The sequence below is a fragment of the Maylandia zebra genome, linkage group LG4 (assembly GCF_041146795.1).
Source record: "Maylandia zebra isolate NMK-2024a linkage group LG4, Mzebra_GT3a, whole genome shotgun sequence".
Lineage (NCBI taxonomy): Eukaryota > Metazoa > Chordata > Actinopteri > Cichliformes > Cichlidae > Maylandia > Maylandia zebra.
Window position 1 is genome coordinate 10,097,192 of NC_135170.1, and position 26,797 is coordinate 10,123,988.

At 43.0% G+C, this 26,797-nt stretch overlaps 1 protein-coding gene across 3 annotated transcripts in view; it reads right to left on the bottom strand.

Annotated features, from left to right (window-relative positions):
* Positions 1-817: 817 nt before the first annotated feature.
* Positions 818-26,797, bottom strand: part of wizb (WIZ zinc finger b) — a 32,910-nt gene continuing 6,930 nt past the window's right edge. For 2 of the 3 annotated variants that reach the window (XM_004562920.6, XM_004562921.6), the window contains exons 5-18: positions 25,297-25,445; positions 23,584-25,197; positions 22,951-23,388; positions 21,005-21,415; positions 18,844-18,993; positions 17,716-18,243; positions 17,180-17,635; positions 16,585-17,088; positions 14,191-14,766; positions 13,877-14,088; positions 6,201-6,501; positions 5,691-5,856; positions 4,874-5,245; positions 818-4,787 (exon numbers count right to left, since the gene is read on the bottom strand). In XM_004562920.6, coding sequence (XP_004562977.3) covers positions 4,778-4,787; positions 4,874-5,245; positions 5,691-5,856; positions 6,201-6,501; positions 13,877-14,088; positions 14,191-14,766; positions 16,585-17,088; positions 17,180-17,635; positions 17,716-18,243; positions 18,844-18,993; positions 21,005-21,415; positions 22,951-23,388; positions 23,584-25,197; positions 25,297-25,445 — 5,887 coding nt within the window. In that variant the 3' untranslated portion in view covers positions 818-4,777. The remainder of the gene's footprint in view (positions 4,788-4,873; positions 5,246-5,690; positions 5,857-6,200; positions 6,502-13,876; positions 14,089-14,190; positions 14,767-16,584; positions 17,089-17,179; positions 17,636-17,715; positions 18,244-18,843; positions 18,994-21,004; positions 21,416-22,950; positions 23,389-23,583; positions 25,198-25,296; positions 25,446-26,797) is intronic. The other variant, XM_012922346.5, reaches the window with a different exon arrangement.

A 26,797-nucleotide genomic window follows, 5' to 3' on the forward strand; every position in this document is an offset into this window, starting at 1 on the left:
TGGCTGAAAAAGAAAAGAAGCTTAGTGCTGCAATGGTCCAGTCAAAGTCGACCTGAGCGGGATCTTAAGACAGCTATCAATAAATGAATTCCTGCAAACCCGTAAAGAAAATTCCTTCACTGTGATGTGAGAGACTCATAAAGTCATACAGAAACCAACTACTTCAAGTTCTCACTGCTAAAGCTGATTGTACAGGCAGCTGGATCAGGAGCTTTTTACACGCTGCTTTTGCATTTTGGTTTAGTTTTTTTTTTTAGGAATAACACACGTCGTATGTCATGTGTTGACATTAATCTGAAGAAGTGGATAGTTTTCATTATATTGTGTTATAGCGTTTTTCTTTTTATTAACATCGGTCCCATGTATTAGAGCATGCACAAATGTGTCCGCTTCCCCTTTTCACTTTACTCGATTTCCCTTCTGGAAGCTGTCATGATCAAAACCCCCAGAGCAGCTCAGTGTTCAGTTTTAGTTCTTTTCCAGGGGTAAGAATGAAAATTGAAGGCTGTGTATCGACGCCTGCTGAAGCCGTGGCATTTTGATCCTGATCACCGTTCTCAAGTAACTTTGCTGTTTTATTATTTACACTCTGTGATTTAGACAGAGATCATTTAAACACTGCTAACTAATATTCCCCCCTGCCACCTACAGCTGGGGTGCATCCCAAACCTGCTTGAAATGAATGCAAACTGGAGCTTGTATTCTAGCTCCCCCTAGCGGTTTGATAAAACAATTAACCAAAGGCTTTTGACACAGCCGTCAAACATCACCGCCGTGTGACGCAACAACATAACAATAAAGACAAAGATTCGGTGTCTGAAACTGAAATCACATTTATTGTTTGTTCTGGAGTTGATTTACTTAAAACTTAACCCTTCGTGTACAGTACAGTTCTTTTCTTGACTGCATCTTTTTCTTCTCAGTTAACATCGTCATCTATCTTTTTTTATTAACACTCACACACACACACTCTCACACACACGCACACACGCGCGCACACAAAACAGCCAGTTACACCAGCTGAGGCTTAATCGGGTGATCTTAAAAGGGAACTAATAATGCACCGGTCTCCAATTCACACCTCACGCAGCAGTGCAGCCACAAACCTGCAGGAGGCAACAGTGTCTATTACTCTGTGAATGCAGACAGGAAGAATTATATCTCACCTTGCAAAATGGTCCCCTTTAAGGCCCGCTTATTAGAGTCCTTTTGATACCAGAACGTGACAATCATATTAAAAGGTCTTCCTCGCGTTCAGTCACTCAACCAGCTCCCGACCTACAACGCACTCGCCAGCACCAAAAGTTTCAGCTTGGAGAGACTAACAGATAAAATAAAAAATACTCTAAGATTCACCTTGCAGGACTGCAAATACAGAAATGCACAGAGCAATAAAAAATACATAGCATCAAATGTTGAAATCAAATCACAATAGAGGAATTAAGATCACTTAATTTTTAAACTACCTCGCTAATAGAACTGCAGACGGCTCTACTAGCATCAACAGTTTCTTAAGTACATGTAGTTACTGTATATAGTATGCATCTATACTCCATAAAAGGGTTAAGGGTATCGTTTGGATCAAACAGTCACGTTTCAAGCATGGGCAACACTGGAACAAACTCTAAAAGGTTGCCCGCCTACATGGACCCTTTGAGTTACTGCTTCGGTTCAAGGTTGATATGAGAGAGACTACAGACCTCCGATCCTCAGGAGGCCGAGGTTGACTGCGTTTCTGCATTTGGACTGAGGGCTGACGGTTCTCCAGAGCCCTGCTTTGTAATCAAGTTTGGCTTGTGTTCACGTTTAATTGGAAAAATCTAACCCCCACGGAAACGAGAAGCCGCTTCAGCAGCCCGAGTCTTTAAAACTGGGGGATCCACCGTTGGTTCAGTCCATTGTTCTGCGTGGGGGGCCCTGGGGGAACCCGGTAGCTGTGCAGAGTTTCCTCCACTATCAGGTCCAATGTAAACAGCTTTTACAGAGGCAAGACAGGGAAGTAAACAGGCTCTTTGGCACATCCTAACAAGACGATGGATGCATGTAAGTCCAGACAGGCTCCCACATTTAGTTCGTTTTGACCTTAATGAGGTGTCTTTGTATCGAGCGCGTTTACGTCTGTCTCTCTCTCTCTCTCTTTTAAAATGGGGAAACAAATGCACATTTGCTCTGTATGTACACCGACATACAAACGAACACGCTGGCATAAAAGCGCACCGCCGGCCTATTTTCAAAAACATTCCTAAGTTATACTCTAGCTTTTAAATGACCTAGCTTACCACATTCAGAAGCAACATAATAAATAAATAATTTGGGTTACATTGAAAAAGGCAGGTAGAAAATGGCAACACTGTGAATGGAGATGTGTAACCTTGAATACTGTGGCCTCACGTCTCCAAGATTAAAAAGCAACTGCAGCCCTATCTGTTGAAAACAGCAGGCTGTGGAGTGGTAACATCGTGAAAGATAAAACTGTTACCTGATTTGTAGTACAGGGCCTGTGTTTGATTTGAGTATGAATGTGTGCGTTTAAGGTTTTGACAGGTGCTTTAAGCTACATTCAAGCGAAACATATATTTTGGGGAGAGTATTACTTCATAGAGTAAGGAGTTTCCCTTTTTGGGTGTGCTTCCACTTTTTGTTCCTTCAGTCAGTCGGAATGTGTCTTTGTCAATCCGCATTAGGGATGCACTGACTCCGGGACCTTACAGGTAACAATTTATCTAATTTTGTTTATGTTTTTGTTGTTCTTGGACAGGGGTTGCAAACCTGTGGTTCTTTTGCTCACTTCCTATGACACATTTTTTAAATTTGACGCATGAACAATACAGGATTCTTAAGACTGACACCGGTACTGATATTTGGTGCTTTAAAAACTCGAATATTTTTGTGCTTTCAGACGCACGAAACATACGCAGATTTGTCTAACATTTGTTATGTGCAATTATTTCTTTGCCCTGCCCGACTCATCGCATCAGCTGGTTGTTGTTTTTGTGGCATTCTATACATTGTAGCCAACAGTGAAGTTGCAGAGTGCCCTCTGGTGGCCAAACTGTGCAACACTCATAACATTCATAACATGAAGGGTGTTTCTCCCACCTCATCGTTAGTTTAATTTTCATTTACTGGTTGTTTTAAAAGACAATATAGATAGGCTCAACTGGCTGATATCAGTGAGCTCAAGTTTAAATTTTGTATTTATTAGCGGATATCAATGTGATTGTTTGTAGATCAGATGGTTGATTGTAGCTGAAGGGGGGAAAAAGGAGCACTGCCTCCTACTAAACTAAATTTTAGTCAACATTAAATTTAAAATGGGGATTTTTACTTGTACTAATTTTAAAGCTGTTTGGTTGATGTTACTTTATTATCAAAAAGGTTTCTAATGCGATTCATTTGCAAAAACGCTAGCAGTGGCCTGTATAGCTTTATGTCTAATTTCAAGTAAACACATGCTAATTGAATTTTTTTCCAGTGCTTAATAATTATTTCATTTTGTTGGCAATCCAAAACGATAGTAATCAATTTTCACTGTAGTTCTAAAATTTTTATAAATGTTGCAACACAAGGAATTACTGTAGTGCAAAGTTAAAGTAAGGATGATCACCGGTACCTCACACGTGATAAAGATTTTAATTATTTACCCTACTAGTAAGGTTGATATGCTAATTTATACTTCACTCGTGTCTTTCATTTTTAATTTAGGTTTCATTAAAATCCTCAAATAGGTTTGAACAAAAATTGCTCAAAGCCGTCTCTCTTGACAGTAATGGCTGCAGACCCCCGTTCTAGGAGAACAAAGAAATATTTATTAATTGACTTTTCAATATTTCCAATATTTGTTACCTTAACTTTACTGTCTGGAATATTTATTCAAACTATGCCTAAAAATTTAGTTTATTGAACATTTTCTGATGGATAAACTGAAAATAAATTGCACTTGGGGGAAAACCCCACAGCTGAGCCAGTCAACCAGAAAAAGTTGCCTCCTAGGTGATGCTGGCAATGTTTTCCATCTTTTACCTGTGGTCAATTCAAACCACAATATTTCAAAGATCAGGCACAGTTTGAATTTTTAATTTAAAAATTTTGTGACTTTAGTCTGGATTTCCCATGCTGTGTCCCTTTAATCACAACAGGCCACCGATTCCTGTAAGTCCCATCTTATTTGCCAATGAGCAGATATCGTTCAACGAGGCCAACATCGACCAATATCAGTGTTAGGCCCATATATCGGTGCATCCCTATATCATATTAACCTATTCAAATTGTATCATTAAGTGCTGAGTGTCCACATTAAAAGTGCCTTTATTAACACTAAGTGTTATCACATGTTTAAAGTCTGAACCACAAGACTAGCATGATTAGAACTGTCGCTTAATCTCAGTCAGTCAAAGCTACCAACATCCTGGTAGCAATGGTCAAAATCTCACAGGTCTTTTAATGCGCTGTTCATAAGTAGAAGATTGGAGGGAAGGTTGTAGTAGACAAGGTGTTAAAGTTTAATAAAGGGTTATATTAAACCCTAAATCGCCCAGTGAATGAGAGAGGTACAGTAACGATCCACATCTGAACATTCAATATAAACAAGGCAAACACAAACATTAGTCCATCTCTCCTTATAACCTTGGACATTTCCCGTAATCACCCATCCCTGGTGTGCAGATAAGCCAGTGGAGCTTCGTTCTCATGGCAACGGGACTTAGTAACAGTCTAGAAAGCTGCTTCAAAAGGTGCTTGGGGCTCAGAGGGCTCTTTGGGAGGGAGAATGCTCCTCCTAAACACCACTTTGTGAAGGCCAAAGGACAGAAACGGGTGAACAAGTAGAAACTGGAAGAAATAAAATGAGTACAGGTGATGAATGTGAGCTTACGCTGTCTGGGTGGGGAGAGGAATAGGAGTTGGAGTTAGGGTTGGCTGCTCCTCTGAGACTTGAACTATCTCTGTGGCAGTGATGGCAGGAGCGCACTCGTCCACGGGCGAGGGGGAGAGGCTCTTGGGAGTCGTGTTGCTGTTTGAGGTGGAAGTGAGAGCCGGTGCGGTAGAGGTGGTTCTGGAGGTAGAGGTGGAGGCTGGGACAGAGGCCTGGACCGGCACAGGATCGTCAGCTAGGGCAGGTGGTTCGGTGGCTGTTGCTTTGGCAGCAGCGGGCTTGTTGTAGTTCATCTTGAGAATGTGCTGCTGGAGGTGTCTGATCCAGTCCTCCTGCACCGACAGTGGACCGTGGAACTCGACCTCACAGAATCTGATGAACAAAAACACACTTTTTAGGCTGGAAATTATCACTTACGGCGTTACCAATAGCCAGTAAAATGAATGCAACTACTTATGCTCTAACACAAAGAGATAAAACACAATCCGATGCCGCTAAGCCAGATTCTCTGTCTCTCAGGGGCGGCCCATTCTGCCACTTGTGCTGCAGCTATATCAGAACTTAAGCACTCATTCATGTTCCCTGAAAATCCCAAATGGTTCGCTCTTCTCAATATAGTGCATTAGCAACTAAAAGTGGAGTACTGCTCGACAGGGCGTGGGAACAGGGATTGCTGCTTGGGGGATTAACAGACTATTTAAAACATAGGCAGACAGTCCTATTAATGCTAGAGTCTCCAAATTTCTAATGCTAAGAGCCCTGAACAGTTTTTCCTGGGTCCTGGAAAGCTATATCCCAAGACACAAGTTTCATATACCGGCACTTCAGGGTGTAGAACTTGCCCACCACTTTGACCAGCGGGTAGGAGGGTGGTTTGGGCACCAGGGCGGGGACGGTGCCTGTGCGCGGGGGCTTAGGAGGGCCGCTATCCCTCTCTGTCCCGTCCGGGCAAGATGGGTGCTTCAACGGCCGACGCTCAAAACCTGAGCAAGAGGAGGAGGTAACAAAGGAGGTTGGTGCAAAGTAGAGCTGCACCAAAATGCTTCAATGTCAGTATAGCTTAGAGGCAATTCAGTCATTTAAAGTCAAAAGGGGTTCAGTTTTCTGCCTAAACCTAAAAGATGTATAACATTGTAATATTTCCTTAACAATATAATGTAAAATGGTTAAACACTGACTGAAAAAAGGGAAAAATTAGGGTAATTTCGCCTGTCAAGGGCTTGTTAATGCCAGTATTAACAACTGATTTTTTGAGAATATATAATACATTGTATATGTATGCACCTATGTGATTGAGAGCCAAGACATATGCTCTATCCTCACGTACCTCTAGGCAGGCGGACATTGAGCTCACTGCGCGCCACCTGTGCTTGAAGCGTGTGGCCGCTGCCGAGCCGCGAGAGACTGGGACTGCTGCGACCAGCCCTGATGGGAGCACCCTGGAAGTTGGTACCAGTTTCTTCCTCTGCAGTCTTGGAAGAGCCCTGGCTGACTTCGTGGCTCAGTGGACGCACCAGGCTGACAGCCAAAGAAGAAGACCACTGAGAGGAGGAGGAGGAAGAGGAAGCCTTCTGCGATGAGATGGGGAGGATATGATCAGAATCCGCAGTGAGCGGTGAGCTGCTCTTCTGGAACATGGAAAGAATGAGTGATCCTATCAGCAGTAAATTACAAAAAGACTGGCGAGTCCTGGTGTACTTGTTACCATGTAAACAGAAACGCTGGCACATTAACAAAAGTAAATAAGAACCCAGATAAGACTTTGAATTTCTTCCTATATACCAATAAGGCATATGAACAGAGTAAATATGTAACTTGGAAGCAAGAGTTAGCTTAGTTTCAAGCAAAAAAGTAGACGGTTAGCTAGGCTGGCTCTATCCAAAGGTAACAAAATCTACCACCAGTTCCTCTAAAGCTCATTACTTACTAATTAAAAAGTTATGTGACTTTTTTTGAAGTCATTTTGGGGAGGATATCTGCCAACAATTTCCTGGCCTGGTGCTGGGACTGACATGCTAATTTAAGCTAGCCAGGAACTAGCATTAGCCTCCTATTTAGTGCAGAGACAGTATTTAAACTACTATAATTTTTGTTGTTTTATCTTCACTTTCTTTAATTTAAGTGGGTTTATATCATCATCATCTGTCTATCTTTTTTCAGTAGATTAAGCTTATATTGCTATAAGGAGAACTGTGCTGTAATTTGCCCCTTTCAAGTACACAGCACCCATATTAGTGGGGTTCATAAGTACCTGGACACAAATTGTTCTCAGCAGCTGTTAATCAGCACAAAGTTAGTTAAAAGATGATCACCTGTGTCTGAGAGGTATGAGGTGACGTTTAGATTGATACTGACTTTGTCTCTTCATAATCTGACAAGTCCTGTGCTCGATTTTGTCCAGTTCTGACACTTTCCACTTTACAGTATTGTAGGGTGGCTCAAACTCTATTTGTACTTTTCTGCATTTATAATTACATCAATTCTAACAAGATTCCCAGAACCACTGGCTGATCCACCTCTCAGTGTCAGGTCTTTGTTGGATTTCTTAAGGACTTCAGCTATAGGTTGTTTTTAAGGCCCACTACATTTGTCCTCCAGTTGTCCAGTTTAATCAATTTAAGAACACACCATTTTAGCCTAATTATTTGGGGGGTTCACCTTGTTGGTACAAAAATACTATTTTATGTCTCTCAAACTGTGTAATCTTTGACATTTTTAATAGATTCAGTTAAATAATGGGGAAATTTTTGTTTTTTGCAACAGGCTAGTTGGCTCTTTGCTAAGTTTTCCGTTATCTGTAGACACAACAAAGAAATGTTCAAAGACCTTCAGAAAGCCTGGAGAACTACTGGACTCCTTGGAAGCAAGATATATAGAAATGAGGGGGTGGCTCAAGACTTTTGTACAGAATGTTTAAGCCCTTAAAATCTGAGCACTACATGTTAAAAGGGTTTTATCTCCCACCTAGTTCTTTCAGCACGTATGCAAAAAATGTGTAATCATGCACATAATTACAATAATTACAGTCTGGACAGTGCATCTAACTACAACCAATCTAGCTGTGTTAATGAATTAGGCAGCTGTAACAGAAAAGATTCTCTCTACTTATTTTAAAATTACCGTATTACACACTATATATCCAGCTGTCCCAGCTGACCTTTCTCTCACACCTGTCATGTATAAAGCACTAATTAGAAGTCTGATTACAATAAAAGCACTTAGAAATTAACAGACCCTCCAATGAGCTTTACAAAACAAATGGATGAAAAAAATGTGATTAATAAGGAAGGCAAAAGATCTGCAGACATATGGGGACCTAATTTGGGCTTCTACTGACACCAATGCATCAAATAACGGGGACCTATAGCTGAGCTGAGCATCAGACTCGTTCTATTAACATGGATAACTGCAGATATTGGCAACACTTAAAACTCACTGATGGAGTTTCAACCATCAGTGAAAACCACAACCCTAGCCATTGTTGTTTTGGAGACCAGCAAAAAGGTTAACACTTTATAACACAACGCATGACTAAGGGTGTAATTCCCCTGCAATAAAATTTTATTTCAGTGTATTTTATTTGAAAGTACAATATAACAATATTTACCAACAAATTCCTTAAAGGCAGGAATGGCAGAATAAGGTGGTAACAAGTCAGGTTTTTACAGGAAGAAATTAAACAATCATACCAGTAAGTACATTTCAGCACTACGTATGCAATTATAGGTAGTACATGAGTAATTTTAAGCATAGCATAACCTAAGGTATTTTACAGAAAAGAAAAGAAATTGTAATGTAATGTAATTACATTTAAGTACTGCATAAGTAATTTAAAGTGGTGTGCAAATTTATTGCAATTTTGGAGAAACAATATTTCCCTATCTTGATGCATGCTCAATCATCCAGGTAAGTAGATCTCCAAAAGTTGACTCTGTTCATCTGGCCGTAGCGTTTTGAGGGAGAAACATTTCATCACTCATCCAAGTGACTTCTTCAGTCTCAGCTGACTGCAGGTTTCCCCAATCTTATAAACAGTACATTTGCATAATGACTGAAACCAGCACCACTGAAGGAACAATGGGCTGGCAGGTCAGTTCCTTAATCTTAATTATGCAAATTCTCATGACCATTGAGCAACAACCACTGACCAAAACCCACTGATCAAAGCTGACATGTACCGTAAACCTACACATACGGATCAGTATTTAAGGTTTGACTCTCATCATCCACTGGAGCACAACCTGGGTGTCATCAGGGCGCTACAACACAGAGCGAACACCATCCCCACAGACACAGCAGCCAGGGAGGCAGAAAAACAGCACATCAAGAAGGCCCTGAGTAAATGTGGTTATCCCAGCTGGACTTTTGTCAAAGCTGGGAAGGCGCCAAAAGAAAGCTCCAGCCGATCCAGGAGAGAAGGACAACCGCTGCCCAAGTGAAAACCTGTAGTGATCCCATATGTGTCAGGAGTATCGGAGCAGTTGAGACGCATTTTTTCTAAACACCGGGTTTCTGTGGCTTTTAAACCCCAAAACACGCTGCGCCAAAAATTGGTCCACCCCAAGGATCAGGTCCCCCGACACAAACAGAGTAACATAGTGTACGCTGTTAAGTGCCAGGAGGATTGCCAGGATTTATACATCGGGGAAACCAAACAACCTTTGGCGAAGCAGATGGCACAACACAGAAGAGCTACCTCGTCAGGCCAGGACTCTGCAGTCTATTTACACCTACAGGCCAGTGGACACTCTTTCAATGATGAGGATGTTCACATCTTGGACAGGGAGGAACGCTGGTTTGAGCGCGGAGTCAAGGAGGCCATTTACGTGAAAAGGGAAAGACCATCTCTGAATTGAGGAGGGGGCCTAAGGGTACATCTTTTGCCATCTTACAATGCTGTGATTGCAGCCATTCCCCAACTCTCTGTGAATGGTACTCATGGTTGTTGATCAATGGTCATGAGAATTTGCATAATTCTGATTAAGGAACTGACCTCCCAGCCCATTGTTCCTTCGGTTGGCTGGTTTCAGTCATTGTGCAAATGTACTGTTTATAAGATTGGGGAAACCTGCAGTCAGCTGAGACTGAAGAAGTCACCTGAATGAGTGACGAAACGTTTCTCCCACAAAACGCTACGTCCAGATGAACAGAATCAACTTTTGGAAGAATATTTCCCAAACTTACATCGTACATAAGCTGTGTATTTCGGGGTGAGGGTCATGTTATGGGTGAATTAAACCACTGTTAAAACATAGCTTTTAAAGAAAAGGAGTGTCTCTTTTCCTGTAAAATACCTGGAAGTTAGGCAATGCCAAGACTCTCCATAATATCACCCGGATGTTAAAAAGCACAGCATTCGATGCAAGATGGCGAAATATTATGTTTTTCTGCAAACCTACCAAGACATTCTGCAGTTATTAAAACTACTTACAGAATTATTTGTCTTCTTTCCTGTAAAATACCTTAAGTTATGCAATACTTTAAATTACTCATGTACTACCTAAAGCTATTTCCGCAGTACTTAAATTTACTTAGAGTATACTAATTTGTTTGTTTCCTGTAAAAACCTGGCTAAAAAAAACTTATTCCAGTGCACTTACCTTTAAATGTTTATAGGTAAATATAATTAAAACAAATAATAATGTGATTCCATTTAATGTGCTAAGTATGTGCTGCAATTGTGTCTATGTGTTTGTGTGGCAGGTACTAGCCAAGATATGCTCTGGCGCATGACCCCAGTGAAGCTAACTAGCTTTTAGCTAAATATACTGAAGAGACACGGCCTCTGGGTCTGAAAAGTCAAGCAAATGAGAAAGTACCTTAAACCTGCATTTTGAATAGGCACTGAAGGAATGTGCGGCTGCATAATGATTGTAAGTCAGAATGTATAAAAGTCTATTGAGAAAATGACCCTTGATCTATAAGCTCATTAAACGCTTTTCTAATGAGTTTACCACCTAAATTGCTAGTTTCAGGTTCTGATTCATATACCTCACTGTTCTTGTTGGGAAGTATGCTCCCATTTACAGTAAAACAGACAATAAAGCTGGATATGTGCACATCCACTCTTCACTTGTGTCATCTAGTCTCAAAGAATACACACTGTTTGCTATAGTGTACAGATACAAAGTTTTTGTAAATAAATACAACCTCAGAAAATACATTTTAATGATGTCAAACTTCCTCTTTTAGAAGAGTAGTCTACCCAACATTTACCTAAGAAAACAGCACATATACTATGAAGAAAATCTAAGAATCATTCCCCCAAATATCAACAAATCTCCAGCTTTAAATGTCACACAGCTGAGACACTGAAACTAAAGAGGCGACTTTTGCGACAGCACAGTTGGCCCAAGCAGACCTTAAAATCCACGATGATGTACTTGAAGAAACACTAAAGGCTTTGATGGGGCTCTTATGGTCCCCTGACTTAAATCATTGGAAACCTGTCATGCTGTGTATGCAACTAAGCCGAAAAGATCTCCAAGGACGAGCGACTGATCTCTCAATCAAGGACAGACAGGTTTAGCTCGCTACAGAAAGTGTTAGAAAGGCCTCTTTATCGCCCAAAGGGCAATACTGCCAACTGACTAGTGGCAAAACGTTTTGCCAAAACAGCTCCAATTAGATCAATTATCCCAAATAGTGCCTGGATCAGCAAACTTACTTATATAAGTTATATTGGCCTTACTGACTGGTCAGAATGTGTTGGTCTACATGTCTATAAAAAAGAGCTATCATCACAAAAGTTGTCTGAATGTGGGTGTTCAAAACGTGTGCTAATGTGGTATTTCTTCATCCAAGGCAGTCCAGGCTCACTGGGTTGATGACACCAATATTGTTTTGCGGTTTTTTCCTGTGATATTGGTTAGAATCATTCCAACATATCATACCAGTAAAGTGTAGAACCAGACAAACACTGAATTTCTGGAGCCAGTGTTAACAGAAGCATCAGGGGCGGTGACCCCCATTACAGCCAGCGGCAATGATCACAAAGAGAGAGACGGAACAAAAGATGAAACAGACAAATAAGACACAGGCCATACCTTTCCAATATGAAGTCTATACCTGCTTACAAATAGCCATATTTACTCCACTTTAAGACTTTAAGGAAAGTCTGAGTGCTGTGGTTCATGCATTTAATGTCTACCTACAGTGGTGTGTGTCTTGAGCCACCGCTCATTTCTTTATGTTTTGTTTTTAAGGAGCCAGACCTTCTTGCAATTTTGTAAAGTGGTCTTGTCGTGGTGTGCAATGAGGCATTTTTTTTTAAAGTAGAGCAGATGAAGAGTATCTCAAAGTCGTGTGAAACAGAAAAATCCAGCAAAGGGATGACACACAACTTGAAAGATGCATCTGGACTTTTAATTGATCCATCTACTGTTCACTGACGGCTCATCAGAAATGCTCTCAGTGGAAGGGTGGCTGTCAAGAAGCCATTCTTAAGGAAGGGAAATGGAAAAAAGCTGATGTTATGCCAAATTACACAAGAATCTGAACAAAAATCAGTCTGATACGACTGATGAATCTTTTTTTTTTGTTCAAATTAACATTAATATATATGGATGAAGTAGTGGAGGCTTCATTTTGCTATGCCACAGTCATACTAAGTATACCCGGAAAATCCAAAACAGAACACCATCAGTCATGGATTGGCCTCCCCAGAGCCCGGACCTCAACATTACTGAAGGAGTGTGGGATCATTTTGACAGAGAACAGAAGGAAAGGCAGCAACATCCAAAGAAGAGCTTTGAATGTCCTTCAAGAAGCCTGGAGAATTATTCCTGAAGACTACTTAACAAGAAAGCTGCCTAAATATTACTTAAATATTTACACTGATGCTTGTTAGAATTGTACAAATTCTGATTTTGCCTCATGAATGTTTGCATGTTTCAATACATCACTGCATCTATTTTCCGTTTTCATTTTTCGTATTCTTTGTGTTGTTAAAGCATTGAACCCATTTATGACTGTAAACTTAATGTAGTATATAAAGACGTGTTTTTACTAGTCACTATTAGCTTCAAGCTAACATTAATGGGGTGTTTTTCCCTGTGGATTTTTATAAGTGGATAAAATCTCCCCCTAATTCAAAGATGTCACGGTATAATAAACTGTTCTTTATGTCAAACATATTAAGCAATAGGAAATAAAAGCGACACGTCCTTTCCACTGAAAAGGTCAAATAGTTGCCCAGGTTTATTAGCTCACTAATAATATTAATGGTATTTATATTATTACACCCTTTTTAACCATGACATCAGTCATTACTTAGGCCAATCAAATCCTACAGCGAGGTTGGTTTGACTACGGCTGTATGAAAAAATAATATGATTACAAGGACATTTAAAAGGTAATTCATTTTGTATGTGTGTCACATCACCACTCAGGGAAAAGGTGTGACAGTGACGCAAATGCACCAGAAACTAATTCAGGCGGGGAGGGGAAAAAAAGGGGAAAAAAACATAAATTTTCTTCTATCAACAGCATGCCATAATTTATCTGAAGATGAAACATAAGCTGCCAGGCACCCTGGTTACTATGGCAACTATCAAGTCAATAGCTGAGTTGTTCTGGCATCTGTCCCCACAGTGATTTTTGCTTGGTGTAAAAGACACAGGATCTACAGTAAGGCTCAAAGCTGCGAGACTACACGTCTGAGGCTTTCCGTGACACAAAATGTCTGTCGTGCCACCAGCTGGGGCTCGTTAGATCTCCGAGCATGACGCCTATTCAAAGACACTGAGAGGAAAGTGAGCGTGTCAGGAAAGTAGCACAGTGGGTTATGATCTCTCGCTGCATAGCTGTGACACTTTTGTCTGAGGCGCGGGCTCCTCCGCTTACAACTCCCAGTTTTTTTGTTTTAAAATCAAATGTTCACAGCAGTCACAACGGGCTTTGAAGTATCACAGGCCTAAAATAAGACCAAGCGGCTCAGCTTGCTGCACTGATCTGAGTTATTCAGCTGAAATGCGTTACCAAAGACTGACTGCCACTCCTCACCTTCTTTAGGGTGGTGCGGTTACCCTGCATGTAGCTGCGGTGCATCTCCAACACCTTTTGCGGCCTGCTACGCATCCAAGCGCTAAGCGTCTCGATAGGGGATCCATTTACACACCACTCGGTCACGCCAAACTGCCTCAGGTGGGCTCGCGCGTGGCTGGCTAAAGCCTTACGGTTCTCAAAGAAGAAGCCGCACAGCTCACAACTGGGATCTGAAAAATACAGGGGAGGAGTAAAGAGAAGACCTTTTCTTAGTGGATAATGATCGGTATCAGATGAAGTTCAGGGCAAGTGGAGAAAAAACTGCATCTTACCCTGGTGTGCATGTTTGTCTGGGGAAGGTTTTCTTTTGAAGGAGAAATCATGTGGAAGGGATGAGAAAGTCTTAAGCTGATGTGGAGATGAGTGCGCAGCCTCCACTGACTGGGCCTCCTCAGACAGAGGCCTTTTCCCCAGTGGGGACATCCTGAAAAACTTCCCTGCAGATGGGGTAGCAGATGGGCCCACAGACCCCACACCCTGCTTATGGAGCCTTGACCCTGACTGCTGCAAGCTGAGAGGAGATTTACGGAATTTGGAGGACTGGTAACCCGAAGCGCCCAAACCCTCGGAGCCGCTGGCGCCCCCTGTGCTCTCCCAGGAGGGACTGTTCGCTCCTTGGCTGGACTCTTTCTTCACTCCTTGGTCTGACTGCGAGGAGCCACCCACCCCTCTCTTGTGCATAACCTCCCTCAGGGTGTCGATGGGCGAACCATTGACGGACCACTCTGTGATGCCCATCTGTCGCAGGTGGGAGCGGGCGTGGCTAGAAAGGCCTTTGCGATTCTCAAAATATTCCCCGCAGAACTCACAACGGATATCCCTCGTAGGCTCCACCTCATGGGCCATGGCTAAAGAGATACCAGGTGAAAATGTGCACACGATTATCACATACAGTGGATCACACACGACTACCGAATACAGTTATTTTTACCAGGAATACACTACATTTACATGCATTGTTTGTTTAGCGTTACATGAGATACACGAGAAGACCTGTCCTACTCTAATCTGTAAGACAGACTGTATGTAAAAGGTGGAAGTAACGGCCAGATGTCTTAAACTTGTAATTTTTCTAATGACCAGTAGGGGAACATTAGGTTATATGGAAGCCTATGGGCATGACCCACGGCTCACTTTAACTATGACCTCAGCAAACACTTTCCTGATGCGTTTATGGGCAAAAGTGACTAGTAGTGCAGTTTTAGTGACTAAAACATGATGTTAATTTTGTAAACCATCGCCTAAAAGGACAATACAGTGGTCCCTCACTATAACGCGGTTCACTTTTTGCGGCCTCGCTGTTTCGCGGATTTACTTTGTGCAATTTTGCATGCTTTTTCTTTTTTTTTTTTTCTACAGCGCATTTTGTTTTGCGTCCTGATTGGCTGTAGACCACTGTCAGTCAATCTCCTCCGTACCGTGTCTCATGTACAGTACCGAATGCGTTCAATCAAATTTACATCAATCTTCGATCGCTAGCAGTGTGACTCTGAAGTGCTGTACTGTATGTTTGTAAGTTTTCTCCCCAACAAACACAACAATGTCGACGAAACTTTTTGCACCGTCAAAGGCACCTGCGGTAGCATCCGAAAGGCAGAGGAAAATGCTAACCATCGCACAAAAAGTTGGACTTCTGGACATGCTAAAGGAAGGTAGAAGTTACCGTATTTTTTGGACCATAAGGCACATTGCATTATGAGGCGCATTAAGCGAAACCAAACAGTCAGATAAGTCAAACTTTACTCAACTCATTCTTCTTATTTCCTCTACTTCCATACCATTGATTCATAAATGTTGAATTCTCTCGTAGCTGCTCTATTCCCATGTTCTGGACCTGAAAGCAGGGTTTGATCTTTGGTTTCATTCTATAATACTGGACTTATTTTTTTACGAAGGTTTGAACTTCGAGAGTGTTTAAACAAGAGAGAAAAGTGTGGAAATGTTCATGCCTGTCTGAGAAAACTGTCTAAAGTGTGTAGTGAGGGGTTTTACAGCCTTAAAACATCTATAATAATTGTAAAAAATAAAGTTGGCTACTTCGCGGATTTCACTTATCGCGGGTTATTTTTAGAACGTAACTCCTGCGATAAACGAGGGACCACTGCAAATCAAGATTTGCTATAAAATTTGACTGAAAAGTGGTTAGCCCATGAGCAACCAGTGCCATCACACATATTTGCCATCACACAAAGATGCTGAAGTTGGGGCTTCAAAAAAGGACATTGCCAAATAATGGGTCGTAGCACAGTAGCTAAGACCATCTTTTATATACAGTCTATGCTTTGTAAAACTTACCACATATTCTCAAAAAGGGGGAAAACAGCCTGCATGCCTTAGTCCAAAAGTTAATCATAATTTCCCTGCTTTTAAAATGTTTGTTTTTTTAAAATAATTTGATCAAAGAACTAAAATCAGAAAAAACAGTTTGTGGTTTTATGCTGTTATTTACAGAGATGTTGCTTGGCTTGCACCAAGTAGCCGCTGATTGTCTTAAAAAATGCTCCTGACTAAACTGAGGTTAATTCAGTCGGTGAAGCAAACAATAATAAATGATTAATGAATACAAACTAGACATGCCAGTACGTTTGAAAGTGATTTCCCTTATCTATAAATTATTCCTTAACAATTGTTAAATAAGCACTGAAGGCAAAACAGGATTCAAATACCTAAGTTGAGAGGAAACGCACTGTCAGAGCTCCTCCAGCTAGAGTTGAGAGACTCAGCTGAAAACCCTCCAGATCTCCCCACAGCTCCAGGCGTGGTGACCTCTACCTGCACCGGCTCCGGCTTCAGCTTGAGAATCAGCCCGCTAGAAGGCGTTGATGGAGCCGAGCTCGACTTGGACACGGCGGGCTGAGGACTGGAGGGGCGGGCGAAGGCGAACGGCAGGCGACTGAGGAGAGTAGCTGAAGGAGAAGAGGACACCGAAAGGGGGGAACGAGGCGGTCCTGGAGAAGATGGCGGTGGGGTTTTGAGAGGTTTTAGCGGGAGGGCGCAAGGCAGGCCCCGTCTCGTGATGATCTCCCTCAGGGTGTCGATCGGTGAGCCGTTGACGGACCACTCGGTAATGCCCATCTGACGCAGGTGAGAGCGAGCGTGGCTAGACAGCCCTTTGCGATTCTCAAAATATTCCCCACAGAATTCACAGCCTATCTCCTTTGGAGGTTCACCTTAGGGACGAGAAGGTTTGACCTTGCGTTAAACAGAGAAAGCATTATGCTTCTATAAATCGTCTAATTTCATGGATACTACAACACTCACTGTGTGGAAGGGCCATGAGTTCCCCACTACTGAGGCGGAAGACCTGCATGGAAGAGGACTTGAGACGCTTGGCAGGTGGGCCAAGTATAGATGAGGCAGAGGAAGAGGTAGCTTTGGATGTTGATCCACTCCCGGTCGTGGTCACCTTGTACAGGAGTGATGAAGAGGAAGAGGAGGAGAGTGTCAGCAAGGATGGCTTTGAGGAGGAGAGCGTAGTGGGGGCGAGGCTCCGTGGCTCTGTGTGGTTGTCGAGCTGCAATGCACTGGCTTTGTGCTTAAAGTCATCCGTGTCGATGAGCCGGTTCAGGAGGCTGATGGGAGACCCCTTCGATTCCGAGTACTCCACCCCAAAGTGCCGCAGGTGAGCTCGAGCATGGCTGGATAAGCCTTTCCGGGTTTCAAACCAGGCGCCGCACAGCTGACAAACAATGTCTTTGTTGGGGTCAACCTCCAGTGCTATGAACAGAAGAAAGAAATGACTAAACATGAAGCAATGAAAAGATAAAACAATCATCAGCTAGGACAGCGACACTTACTGAGGTTAAGAGGAGCATCATTCTCCTCTGGCGCCCAGAGGGGTTTGGCTGTTGTTGAGCCGGAGAGGTTAGAGGTCAAGTTTTTCATGCCCCCTGCCTTGTGCTCAGGAGAGCGCAAGGGGGAAGACACAGGTAGTAGAGAGGAAATGGGGGCTTTCTTCACTACCGAGGAAGGGGAGCCAGAGTGAGCCGGAGCTGGAGAGGCGCCCGGAGAAGGTGTGGAGGAGGACGAGAGCGGCACTGCTTTCGCTGCTTTGGCCAAGAGGGACAGAGGGATGGGTTTCTCGTCTAAGTCCATGTCCTCATCTTTTGGGGCAACGGACGGGGAGGGGCTCTCAGCTATGAGTGGCTCCTGAAGAGACGAGCTTATTTTGCGCTCCTTGGCAATCCGGCGGAGGAGCTCAATGGAGGTCCCGCTGCCGTCTGAAACGGTGATGCCCAGCTGGCGCAAGTGAGAGCGGGCGTGGATGGAGAGGCCGCGCTTGGTCTCAAACTGAGCTTCGCACACCTCACACTTCAAGTTGTTGTCTGCACAAGTGTGAAAGACGGCATAAGACTGGGTAATAAGCTGTGTCTTACAAATGTTATAAATGTTTCAAACCGCTACAGATGACATCTGTTTTTAGGCAGCTTGAGCACTTACATGGTGTTTTTCTACTCTGCATACAAAGCATCTATGCTACGAGCCTTATTCACACACACATTCATCATAATCTAACATTCACACTCTGATGAACCAGGTCCTAGGGTTCAGTATCTTCCCCAAGGATACTTTGGTATGCAGACTGGAGCAGTCAGGGATTGAACCACCAACCTTCAGATTAGCAGACAGCCTGCTCTACTTCCTGAGCGACAGCCACCCCAGTTTTAAAACCAGCAGCAGGTGGCTCGGGTTATTCTAGAGACCACAGATATCCCAGAATACACTTACACAGTACTAGGGGTGCTCTAATTACCCCCTAAAAGATTTGTCTTCCTCTCAGGATTTCCCTTGTGATAACCCCCTCTCTTGTAGCATCTCTGTTACCACTACAGTTTTCCCACTGACAGCTATGATGAGGCTTGGCTGTAGCAAATCCAATCCCCTGTAAACACTCTGAGGTCAGCATTCCCACATTCCTGCCTCACCCGCGGTGTCTGCATCCTCCCCAGGAGAGAGGCTGTCCGTGTTCACGCCGCGCGGACCCGTTTTCCCGGGGCTTGAGCTCAAACCGTCCAGGGCTGAAAGCTGCTGCAGCTCCTCCTCATCTTCTTCCTCTGCTCCCTCCTCGTCATCGCCTAAAAACACAACCGTATCCGTGTTAAGTGCAGAAAATCCACAGTAATTAGGCTAAGTGATGAATGTCATGACAAATCACATTAAATAGCAGTCTGAGGGATGCATCTCAAAGCTAATTATACATTGGGGGAAATAAATAAATAAACTTCATCAAACGCATATGCACGCATTAAATGCATGTATATGTGGATAAAAGAAGAAAAGAATCAGGCTGTGAGCTGAAAAATCAGCTCAGTCCTGTGAGCTCAATGCCCTGTTATTTTCTCCCTCCTTGTTACAGCAGCGCGTTGTAATGCATTCTGTGGGGGAAATATGCATAAAAACAATTCAAGTAATGAATCCCTGTCAAAAAAAAAAAAAAGCCAAAGAACAAAACAAAAAAAGTAATAACTGCACTACAGTATGAAACAAACGCGGCAGTCTTGGTTCCCCGCAGTCAGACATTCCTGGGACAAAAGTGCCATTTTCTGCGACAAATCGGTAAATCAAAAGAGACGTGGAGACAGACAATGCTTTTTGTCTGGTGGGCGGCTCTGCGCTTGTCAGTTCATCTCTTGACTGTAAAAGAGCAGCGATGTGACACCCCGGAACGCAGCGTTATAACACCGTTTATTATGCTAAAGACAACGCCAAATAATCACAGGGCTAATTTCTAAGATCGGAGGCAAAGTGGCAAACGCTAACTTTGTGCCCGTTCGGGCGGAGAGAGAGTGAGCAACCCGACACTTCCAAGTAAAAGTGATACTTCCATTATACTTGGTTGATCCGGATAAGTTGCAATAAGATTACCAGTTACTAACTGCTGCTACTTAGGGTCAACAAAGTTACCACGTTTCCCGACTATTCTCGCGGTCAGTTTATTGTAGGGGGAGAAAAAAAGAGACATGCACAAAAGCATGCACTTGAAGGCACAGCGTGTCCTCTATCAAAAATCAAAGCAAAGTAAAATGGCGAGGATTGGGCAACTGTAGGTAATTTTAGAGATCCTGCAGCATTGGAAATACTGGACGTCATTCGATACTTGTATAATAGAGGGGGGAAAGCACACAGACATACACACTCACATAAATATGTATTGAAAAGAAAAAACAAACTGCAACAATAGTATCACAACAGCCAAAATGCACACAATCTATCCCCGCGTGCAAAATCAGGAAACCCGAAACAATAACAATGACCCGCTTTATGAGCTTCTGACATGCGTGTCACAGGCTACCTGCACGCGACACTCATTTTTTTTACCCGGTCTCCAACGTGATAAAGAGTTTTTCTTTCTTTCTCTCTTTTTTTTTCTTTTTAATGGCTGTTATCTGGCTACATTGTGACAGAAGATGCGGCGCCAGACGTGCAGTGCGAAGAAGCCGCCGCGCGATCCGAGGGCACGCGGTGCACGGGAATTACGGCGCGCGGTACTCACCGGTCCGCAACCGCAGTGCATCGGACTCCCGGCAGCTGAAGCCAGACAGTTTTTCCGCTATTGTTTGGGTCTGCGGGGAGGTGGAAGCAGCCATTTTGCCCCCATATGCACCGCTAAGCTAAGGCGTGACCAATCGAGTGGAGGCGGAGGTTGGGATAAATGCACCGAGTGCCACATCAACCATGGGCATCAGGGATTCTCTCACTCTTTCCAGCTCTCTCCCTCACACACACACACACACACACACACACACACACACACACACACACACACACACACACACACACACACACACACACACACACACACACACACACTCGCGCAAAGACTGATTTTTCTCAGCAGCCACCTGACTCCAGTACTTCCCACCGAGGACAGGCAGTAACTTCAAAACACATTTCTAACTGCTTTATCATTATCTCCTTCTATCTTGGTTTTATGAGGCAACAGAGAGCCAAGCTCAAACTTCAAACGTGGACAAGGCAGTGACCCATCAGAGCCATCAGCAGCCAGCAGATTAATCACACAACCAATAAGTAAGGTCTGTTTATCACATTGCCATTTTTAAAGATGGACCAATAATAGAAACTCACCTTTACACTCTTCTGCTCCGTCCCGCTTCTTCCAGGATTGGGGAGATGCTGAAGGCAGCACATCAGAAACAGCAGCACTCAGGGTCCTTTCGCTTGTCTCCTCCTCCAGCTTTACTTTAACAATTCCCTCCCCTTCATCCTCTAGGTCTCTCTCGTCTTCATCATCGTCCTCGTCTTCCTCCACTGGAGAGCCAGAACTCCGAGGGGGAGCCGTGGGGATTACGAGGTCAGGCCTGCTGGAGAACAGCTCCCTCAAGATGTGGATCGGGGAGATGGTAACATCCCAGTTAGTGATGCCGAAGTCACGGAGGTGGGCCCGAGCGTGGCTCGACAGGCCAGCCCGGGTATCGAAGCCAGCACTACAGAACTCGCAGTGCATCACGCTGAAAGTGTCCGGGTCAAAGTTGGCAACTACAGGGGAAAGAAGCAATGCAAATGATTGAATGTAAAGTAAGGCATGTCATGCTAATGGTTCCCGACCTTTTGTTTGTTTGTTTTATTGTGACCCCCACAAATTGATGGAACAACTTTTCCTTTTAAAAACCCACACACCACAATGCTGGTGTGTTGGTCTGTTGGTCATTTGCTGAGTTACCACTTTGGTCAAGCCAACCACAAAAATAACTGCCATGAAACTTTGAATAATCATGGCTCTCAAGAGATGAATTCTATTCATTAGTGTACTGAACTTTCCTTTAGCACCCCTATCTGGGTGGTCTCAAGTGAAATCTCTCATGCCTCCACCAACTGTTGGGTTATTGTTGGACTTATCTGTAGGAACAGATATCTGGATATGAATATGCAGATCAAAGATTAAACTTTCTGGCGTCTGCTTTCTGCTTGTTAATAAGCAGAATATGAAGGTAAAGAGTCTCTATAAAAAGTGAAAGTCGGATTGCATTTTTTAAAATGTAATTCTGATCTACTAACCTGGTATACACCTGCGAGATCTTTGAAGTCTGCGGACCAAATGTTCCTAGTCGTCCCGAGGTCCAGATTAAAACACAGAGAAGACCAGGCATTTGTGGTGACTGTGCCTAAATTGTGGAACACTTTGCCTCTGCATATCAGGACCTCCACAACACTGGATACTTTTAAAACCCATCTAAAGACTCATTTTTAAATCAGTATGAGCCTGTTACTATTGTTTTTATTTATCATCATTCTATAATTCTATTCCCTTCTACCTTTATCCTATTTTATGTCTTTTGCCTTGACTATTTTTATTGTACAATACTTTGGTCAACAGATGTTGTTTTAAAAGTGCTTTATAAATAAACTTGAATTTGAACTTGAACTAATCCAAAAACCGTAAACAAAGAAAACACGGGAAGAGACATGCAGGTTAACTTTCGGAGGTTTAAGTCATCATTGGTGATGATGACCCTAACACTAGCCAATTACTGAATTGTTCTTCCGAGTCTTGGCAATCCCAGAACAAAGAAAACTAACACACAAAAAATGTTCATACAGGGTTAGAGTTGGGTTAGGGTTATGAAAACTTGGGCCTCTAAGTTTTAACTTCTCTCAGTTTTGAGGTGAACAGTTGAAGCAAGGTTACGAGTGGCTGACATGTAAATTTATCAGATTAGCTACATGAACATCTGCGAACATCAGCTACAAAAATAGCCATAAATATGTGGACATGGTTTAAGCCAGAGAACTAGCCGGTAGGTTATAAACCACTTACCAGTTATATTATAGAAATTCAATATACATTTCTCAAAGTGTTCATCACATCAACAAAAAATTAAACACGGAGACAAATATGAAAAAAATGTAAAACCTTGTATAATGTAAAAAAAGGGTATTAAAGTGAGATATGATAGCCTACATCAGAGTCTTCATTGTAAAGATGTTTTACTCCAAACACAATAAAAAGACAGGGTTCCAAATCTGCAAAGACATCTACATAGTCTAAGAAACACATGCGACAGGGTGCTGACCTTTTTTTTTCTTCTTCTGATAAGAAAACTTCTTCTCAATCGCGTTGACTTCCTCCGGGGATATGAAGTGACGCACGTTGTAGCTGACGCCCACACGGTTCAGGTGGCCTCTCACGTGATTGGCAAGCCCAATTCCATTATGAAATCGATCGGGGCAGTAGGGGCATTTCCTCTCCACGCTCTTCAGCGCCTCTGTGTCCTCATCAATCTCGTCTAAGTCTTCATCCAGGACGCCCTCTGACAGGAAACGTCGCACGCGTTCCTCGTCAATGTCTTCGTCGTCGTCGCTGTCAATTTCTACAGGAGCGGCAGCGACCCTGGTGCTCCTCCTCAGAAAGAAAACCTTCCCGTCTTTTTCCGCTTCCTTCTTGTCATCGTCCTTTTCGCTCTTCTTGGTGGGGAGCGGTAATGGAGCACTCTGCAGCGATGAGCCATCATCTATCAAGGAAAGAAAATGAACTTTTGATTAAAATTATCACGAAATCTAACTCAAACAGCAGGCAGTGCATGCGCATCCAGAAATCTGAATAAAAAAATAATAATAATAATAATTAGCTAATTTTTTGCCATTTCTATCAATCAAGGGTAAACTATTACTCTGAAATTAACAATTGAGTTCTTATTTAGTCTCACCCATGTTGGATTGTGCTCTAGTCTGAGGCCTGACTGCCACTGATGAGCTTTCCTCTTCCCGACACAGCTCTGTCTTAAACTCTGACTTCTGATCTTGGTCCTGCTCTTCCTCTTCACTCTCAGGCAGCTTTTCACCATCCCCAGTGGTGTCAAGCTTGGCCAGATCAGTCCAAGGTTTGCCTCTTGTGCTGAATCTCCTGTTACAGACCACCTGTCTCACAGGCCGAGCTGTAGTGCCGTCTGGTGTTCTGCTGTCATCAGAAGCAGTAACTGCTCGCTGGCTTTTGCCTTGAGTTGCGTCATGCTGAGATCCGGACTCAGAGACGAACTCAGGGTCTAGGTTGGGTTTAAAAATTCTTGCTCCCATACTAGCCTTTAAACGCTGTCCAGACTCGTCGATCTCTCCTGGATGAACGAGTGCCTGGTGTTCCCTCAGTATGGATTCACTTGAGGTCAGGAAGCCACAGTGACCACAGGTCAGGGAAGTAGATGCCAAACTCAGTGGTGAGCCAGAGGAAGAAGAATCTGACTGGAGAGTGGGCTTTTTCCTGGTGTGGGTCTTGGAGTGATTAGCTAGTGCTTGGGATGTTCTTGTGCTGAAGTTACACTTGGTACAGATAAAGCGGCGACGGTAGGCAGAGAGAGCTCGGGTCTGAGTTGGAGTTCGAACTGAATTTGGCAGGGGTGTATTTAGGTCAAGGACTCCTGGGTCTATATCCAGTGTTGACACTGGCGATAGAGGTGGAGATTTGACCGTGTCTGGGTCTACCACCTTGCTTAGTATTGAGCCTGGGCCAGTATTTTCTATAACTGTCGGGTCTATGCTTCTATTTTTCAACACCTTGCTGTCCAGTGTCTGAAATTCTTTTGCTTTCCCATTTTCATTCAGTTTCTCAATTTCTTCCAGGATCTTCAGTCGTGACTCTTCGTGCCTTCTATGGTGGTCAGCAAGTGCAAGTCGATTTGGCAGGTTCCATCCACACTCAGTGCACCGAAAGCGGCTGCCCTTTCCTAACCGCCTGACACCCCCTGCGCCACTCTGATTGTGCTCAATCATGTGTTCTTGCAGGTGGACCTGCTTTTTAAAATAAATGCTACACTCGACACACGTGAAAATCTCTTTATCTGTCTCCGCTCCACTTTCTTCTCCTTCTTTGTCTCTTCTCCCACCTCTGTCTCTGAACTTTATGGGTTCCACCCCTCCCTCTCCAAAGCTGACCTCCTCAAAGTCATAAACCCCTCCACCTCGATTTAGCTGTACTGTTTCAGATTTTTGAGGACTAGGTCTTGCCAATTTGGCAGTCTCAGGCAACGTACGCTTTAAGGTGCCAAGTCCTGAGAAGGGCCTGAGCAAGACCCTCTTTTTTCTGCACCGCTGAATGAATGTGCAATGAGCCCAGGGGGCAGGAGGGGGACTCTCTTGGTCTGAGTCTCCGGGGAAGGTGTACACATCTCTCTCAGGCTCCTTGGTTTCCTTTCCCTTGGGCTTTTTTTCTCCCTCCCCGTTGTCCAGCACCACCTCCTCCTCCTCCATTTGGCAACCTTCCTTTGGTTTTACTTTAGACAGGAATGGCTCAGCTCCCTCAGATACATTCCAGAATTTGCTGTCTGCTACTGCAAAGAAAGCAGGAGAATTCTCAGTGAAAGAAAAGATTTTAAAAACAAAGCTATCGAGTGTGCAGGCAGACTAAGTTTATTCAGTATGGTACTTACATTCTGTTTGGCCAGGCTGGGATGTATTTGGCTCCTCTGTCTTTGTGCTCTCATTGTTATCACTGTGCCCCTCAGCGGGTGTAGACATGCCAGTCTTACTATGGAAGTGTTGCATTTTATCAGGTACTTGGTCATCTTCACTATCAAGTCTGGATGCCATCAGAAAAAGAATTTATTACATTATATTCGTAATAAATTTAAGAAAAGTATCTGCCTGTATTCAGGAAAAAATCAGAAATCATGTTTGGCCTCATATTTCTTATTCTCAGGCCCATTGCCACCACTGAGGTCGAGTCCCCCATCTTTTCAGGGAATTTCGTGGGTTTTAGCTAACTAAGGGATGTGTAATTATAAACATGGAAATGCTGGGAATGTTAGGCCCATAAAAATTTGGTAAAAGACAAGTTTTTTCTAATTTTGGTTCTGCACACTACCACAATGATTTTAAATGAAATAACTCAGATGCAGCTGAAGTACAGACTTTCAGCTTTAATTTAGTGGGTTAAAAGAAAAGACTGCATAAAAATGTGAGGAACTACAAGCATTTTTAACACAACCCCTTCATTTCAGGGGATCGAAAGTAATTGGACAAAAATAAATATTATTATTATTATCATAGTTATTTCATTATAATTAAATAACTGAAGATAAAATGTTCATTTCTAATACCTGGTTGAAAACCCTTTGCTGGCAATAACAGTCTGAAGTCTTAAACTCTTGGACATCACCAGATGCTGGGTTTCTTCCTTTTAATGAGGGAACCCTTTTTTTTGCCAGGCCTTTACTTTCAGTTACTGTTTGTTTGTTTGTTTGTTTGTTTGTTTGTTTGTTTGTTTGTTTGTTTGTTTGTTTGTTTGTTTGTTTGTTTGTTTGTTTGTTTGTGGGCCTTTCTCTGCAAAGTCTTCAACAAGTGAAATGCATGCTCAATTGGGTTAAGATCAGGTGACTTGCTTGGCCATTCAAGAATAATCCACTTCTTTGGTTTAATAAACTCCTGGGGTGCTTTGGCTGTATGTTTTGGGTCATTGTCCATCTCTATTACGAAAGCCAGCGCAACTGTATTTAGCTAGATTTGAGCAGACTGTACATCTCTGAACACTTCAGAGTTCATTCAGCTGCTTCTGCCCTGTGTCACATTATCGATAAACACTAGTGTCTCAGTGCCACTGGCAGCCATGCACGCCCAAACCATCACACTGCCTCCCCTGTGCTTTACAGATGATGCGTTGTCCTTTGGTTCATGAGCTGCTCCACGCCTTTTCTTGACATCATTCTTGTAGAGGTTGGTCTTGGTTTCATCTGCCAAAGAATGTTTTTCCAGAACTGTGCTGGCTTTTTTTTTAGATGTTTTTTTTTTTTTTTTTTAGCAAAGTCCAATCTAGCCTTTCTGTTCTTGAGGTCTTGCACCTTGCAGTAAACCCTCTGTATTTACTTTCATGCAGTCTTATCTTTATGGTAGACTTGGATATCGATACGCCTAACTCCTGGAGAGTGTTGTTCA